Raw genomic sequence first — 4,175 nt, forward strand, 5'->3', positions numbered from 1 at the left:
AGGGTGCTGTCACATGGCAGTCAGAAATTCGGAAAACGGAATCTCGGACAAGTAACGGAGAGGGGGTCTACCAATCAGAGTCAGCTCGATCGGTGCGATTTTTCAAGGGCCGGGCTCCCCATGGAACAACTTTTACGGAAAACTGAATGGCATTCTAACCTTAACATATTTTTAAATTAAAGAAATTTCTATATAATTTAAAATATAATAAAAAATACGTCGAAGCTTTATTTTTTAATAGACTCTACTATTACGGTAAGTATCTTTTTTCTTCTAAAACAATAAAAATAATTTTTTCAATTTTTACTTATTCCGGAAATATCAGTCCATGGGGAGCCCAGTCACAACAATTTCGGACTGACAAGTCCGCAATTTTTGCATGTCTGACAGTATGTACATTAACTATTTATGTATTAAAAATTGTGTATTTATATTATTTTGTAGAGATAGAGATCATGAAATGGAAAAAAATTAAAATACTTTTAACGAAAGAAGTTATTAAATGGCGACAAACTCCACAATCATCAATAGTAAAAGAAATACGACGACGAGAATTATTAAAATTATATTTATTATATAGAAGAATAAAGAAGAGAGAAGAAAAGAAAATTCAAAAGAGATTCTGGGTCCGTCCTATATTTACCGTAAGACAAAGATTGTTGCAAGGTGCAAGTAATAATCTTATTAAAGAAATGGAAAATTCTGATCTAGAAAAATTTATGGAATATTTAAGAATGGATACACCTACATTTAATGAGTTATTAAATCTAATCAAACCACATATTGAAAAACAACGTGCAGTAAGAGAACCGATTCCTGCAGCAACTCGTCTGCAAATATGTTTACGATATTTGGCATCAGGAGATACAATGCCTTCAATTTCATTTGCATTTAGAGTGGGATTAAATACTGTCTCTAAAATTGTTAGTGAAACATGCACTGCTATTTGGAATGTTTTAAGTAACCAAGTTTTCCCAGAAATTACTGAAAATTTCTGGAAAGAAAAAGCAGAAGAATTTGAAACACTATGGAATTTTCCACACTGCATTGGAGCTATTGATGGAAAACATATCGAACTTCAGGTATTATTATTATTATTAAATAAATGCTAAGCTACTAATATTAACTAATACTGATTAATTTTAAATTGTATTTTCACTTTTTTGTTTTAGGCTCCACCTCATAGTGGTTCTACTTTTTATAATTACAAAGGCACTCATAGTATAGTCCTATTAGCATTAGCGGATGCTAATTGTCGTTTCACTATTGTTGATATTGGAGCAGAAGGAAGACGCAGTGATGGCGGTATTTTTCAAGAAAGTGAGCTTGGATATCGATTAGAGAATAATGATCTTAATCTGCCGAAACCAAAGTCAATAATAGAAAATGGACCTAAATTACCATTTGTCATAGTTGGTGATGAAGCATTTGCCTTGACTTCTTATATGCTACGACCGTATCCTCGAGCAAGTAATTTAAATTTAGAAAAGAAAGTGTTTAATTATAGACTTAGTCGGGCTCGAAGAATAATCGAATGTTCTTTCGGAATTTTATCGGCAAGATGGCGAATTTTTCGAAGACCATTGGCAGTTACCGTAGAAAATGCAATTTCTTTAGTCCAAGCAACAATTTGCTTACACAACTTTCTAATGGAAAAAGATTTAAACGTTCCTTTAGAACAGAGACAATATGCTAATATTGACTTAGAGAACATAAATAATTTTGATCAAATATTAGGTTCTAATATAAATAATAATACACTTTCACGAGGTGGACAAATTCGAAATGCATTTACTGAATACTTCTGTACTGAAGGAGCTGTCGAACAGCAGTGGGATAAAGCATATAATAATGACTTTTAATATTGTAAAACTATTGAATTTTAATATTAAAAGGAAAATTTGCTGACATTAATGTAATTAATTATTATATATGCATATTAAATATAGAAAATATAAATAAGATAATACTAAATGTTATATAACTAAACATAAGTATTAAATATATAGAATAAACATAATATTAAATAATGGTAAATAATTAACTGAATCATTCCAATCCCAATCGTTCTTCTACTTCCATTAATTTCGTTAAAAATTCTAGTTCCAATTTCGATCTTTCTTTATAGGGAAGTCTGCGCATTCCCTCTGCTAAACGCATCGCAAAGCAATTAACTGGATCAGGCTCAGAAGGTTTTTTTAACATTTCAATTAAAGTTTCGTCGAATTCATCCGAATTTCCCGAACTTCTTTTTTCTGTAAAAAGTGTATTGATAAATTTCATGTCATTTATATATAATTTCAAATAAAAAATAAATTTAAAAAATTACTTTTTTTTGGCAATGTTGAAGTGTTACTACATGAAACAGTAGGAGATGGAATTTCATTACTTTCTTCATCGATAGTATTGACGAATATTGCTTCATCTAATGAGTTTTCATTTTCTACTGCGTTTGATGTTGATGGTTGTGGTTTTTTTCCCATTCTTATAGAAGAAATTGATCTACAATTAATTGTAATAATTAATATAATAATATTAATAAGTAATCTTTATTATACAATTGATATAAAAAAATATTATTAAAAAAATATTATAAATTGTTACTAAATAAAAAAATAACAATTTTAAGAACTTACGAACGATGCTCAAAAATATCATTTAGGAAACTCATTAAGTGATGATGCTTAAATGATGGTTTAAATGGTTGATTTTTAGGAATACCAGCTGCACCGCTTTTCTGAGATTCTTTTAAAATTTTTTTATAATTATTGAATGATTTTCTGTAGCGATCTTTGAGATATATCCATCTTTTTTCTGCCTCTGTTGGTGTATATATTCCTGAAATACAAATTCATAATATACTTATATAAGAAAATGTATTATATATATATATATATATATATATATATATATATATATCTTTTTTATTATGATTAATTAAATATAAAGTATGATGAATATAATATAGTAACAAATAAAAGTTTTACCTTTTAAATCTTCTGATATTTTCCTCCATAAATCTGCCTTTTGTTGACCCCGTTCTTTTAATGGAATGCGATAATCATATAATGGAGGATGTTTTTGAACAGTTTTTATCAATTCTTCGTCAATCTCTTGTTTATTTTTTAAATAAGATGTATTACTATCTGTTTCTTCTATTTCATTTTCTATTCTTTCTATACTTCCTTCTTCATCATTTTCGTTGACACAGTATTGAATATCTAAAAGATAATAAATATATTATGTCATTTAATTATATTTATATTATATTAACAATTACGAGAAGAATGAAATTGAAATTTGTTATACCTTGTATGTAAATATGTCTATTGTCATCCGCAACTAACACCTGTTTATTTCTATCAATCATATTTAGACATGAATGTGATGAGATTTGATTTTCTTTCAACACCCAATTGCAATAACCACATGTAAATTGCCTCTAAAATAAAGAAAAAATTATTTTTATTGTTATTAATTTATAGGTTATTCAACAATCTAACCGAATTTTATATTTACAAAAGTATTTTATTTTTTTTTAATTGAATATGTATCTTGAAAAACTATAATTATAATAACTAAATATAACTTACCGCCGATATGTTTTTATTCATGATAAAATAAACTCTTAGCACGAAAATAGTGTACACTTCTTCTCATACAAATCAGAAAGATCACTGTTTTCCGAAAGCTCAACCTTGTAACATTCGCATGTGAACAAAATGATTCTGATTGGTTGACCCCCTCTCCGTTACTTTTCCGAGATTCCGTTTTCCGAATTTCTGACTGCCATGTGACAGCACCCTGACAGCCGATTGTGAATACGTTGATTGGTGATGTTAGTCAAGCCAATCCTTACCAAGTTATTATAAGAATCAGTTATTGATTTACTGAGCCCTAGAAGCTGCTCTATCTTACTAATTATATGTTCAATCCTCATGATTATAATCGTATGAAAAATTCACGAGAAAAGAAAACGATTTTGCAAACTGCACTGTACAAAGTTTTGTTTCTATGTTACTTCGTGCCTTCCTTCACACCATATGACTGTATTCCAATATTTATTACTTTCACTTTAAATCTTTATATTAACTGATTGCCGTGTATCCGGCTCGAAGGACCAAAAAATGTACACGACCAGTATGGATCGTGGGCTATGGCGGTGAAGGAAACAC

The 4,175-nt window shown here is 29.0% G+C and overlaps 2 protein-coding genes across 2 annotated transcripts; one reads left to right on the forward strand and one right to left on the reverse strand.

The window, feature by feature from the left end:
- Positions 1–260: 260 nt before the first annotated feature.
- Positions 261–1,914, forward strand: LOC112466439 (protein ALP1-like). The gene is made up of 2 exons (XM_025034528.1): positions 261–1,082; positions 1,173–1,914. Exons 1-2 carry the CDS (start codon positions 456–458, stop codon positions 1,860–1,862), a joined length of 1,317 nt encoding a protein of 438 aa, XP_024890296.1. The 5' UTR covers positions 261–455; the 3' UTR covers positions 1,863–1,914.
- A 117-nt stretch (positions 1,915–2,031) lies between these two features.
- On the reverse strand, positions 2,032–4,159 carry LOC112466440. The gene is made up of 6 exons (XM_025034529.1): positions 3,594–4,159; positions 3,310–3,442; positions 2,988–3,221; positions 2,637–2,838; positions 2,330–2,502; positions 2,032–2,255 (listed from the first exon to the last, which is right to left on the reverse strand). The coding sequence occupies exons 1-6, from the start codon at positions 3,612–3,614 to the stop codon at positions 2,050–2,052; spliced, it is 969 nt and encodes a 322-aa protein (XP_024890297.1). The 5' UTR covers positions 3,615–4,159; the 3' UTR covers positions 2,032–2,049.
- Positions 4,160–4,175: the final 16 nt, after the last annotated feature.

Source organism: Temnothorax curvispinosus, unplaced genomic scaffold (assembly GCF_003070985.1).
Source record: "Temnothorax curvispinosus isolate PA1 unplaced genomic scaffold, ASM307098v1 QBEX01016194.1, whole genome shotgun sequence".
Taxonomy (NCBI): domain Eukaryota; kingdom Metazoa; phylum Arthropoda; class Insecta; order Hymenoptera; family Formicidae; genus Temnothorax; species Temnothorax curvispinosus.

Coding starts and splice junctions, on each gene's coding strand:
- LOC112466439 (XM_025034528.1), top strand. CDS start 456: ATGAAATGGAAAAAAATTAAAATACTTTTAACGAAAGAAGTTATTAAA. Junction 1,083..1,172: donor GAAAACATATCGAACTTCAG/GTATTATTATTA, acceptor TTTTTGTTTTAG/GCTCCACCTCATAGTGGTTC.
- LOC112466440 (XM_025034529.1), bottom strand. CDS start 3,614: ATGAATAAAAACATATCGGCG. Junction 3,222..3,309: donor TAGACATATTTACATACAAG/GTATAACAAATT, acceptor ATTATCTTTTAG/ATATTCAATACTGTGTCAAC. Junction 2,256..2,329: donor TTCAACATTGCCAAAAAAAA/GTAATTTTTTAA, acceptor CACTTTTTACAG/AAAAAAGAAGTTCGGGAAAT.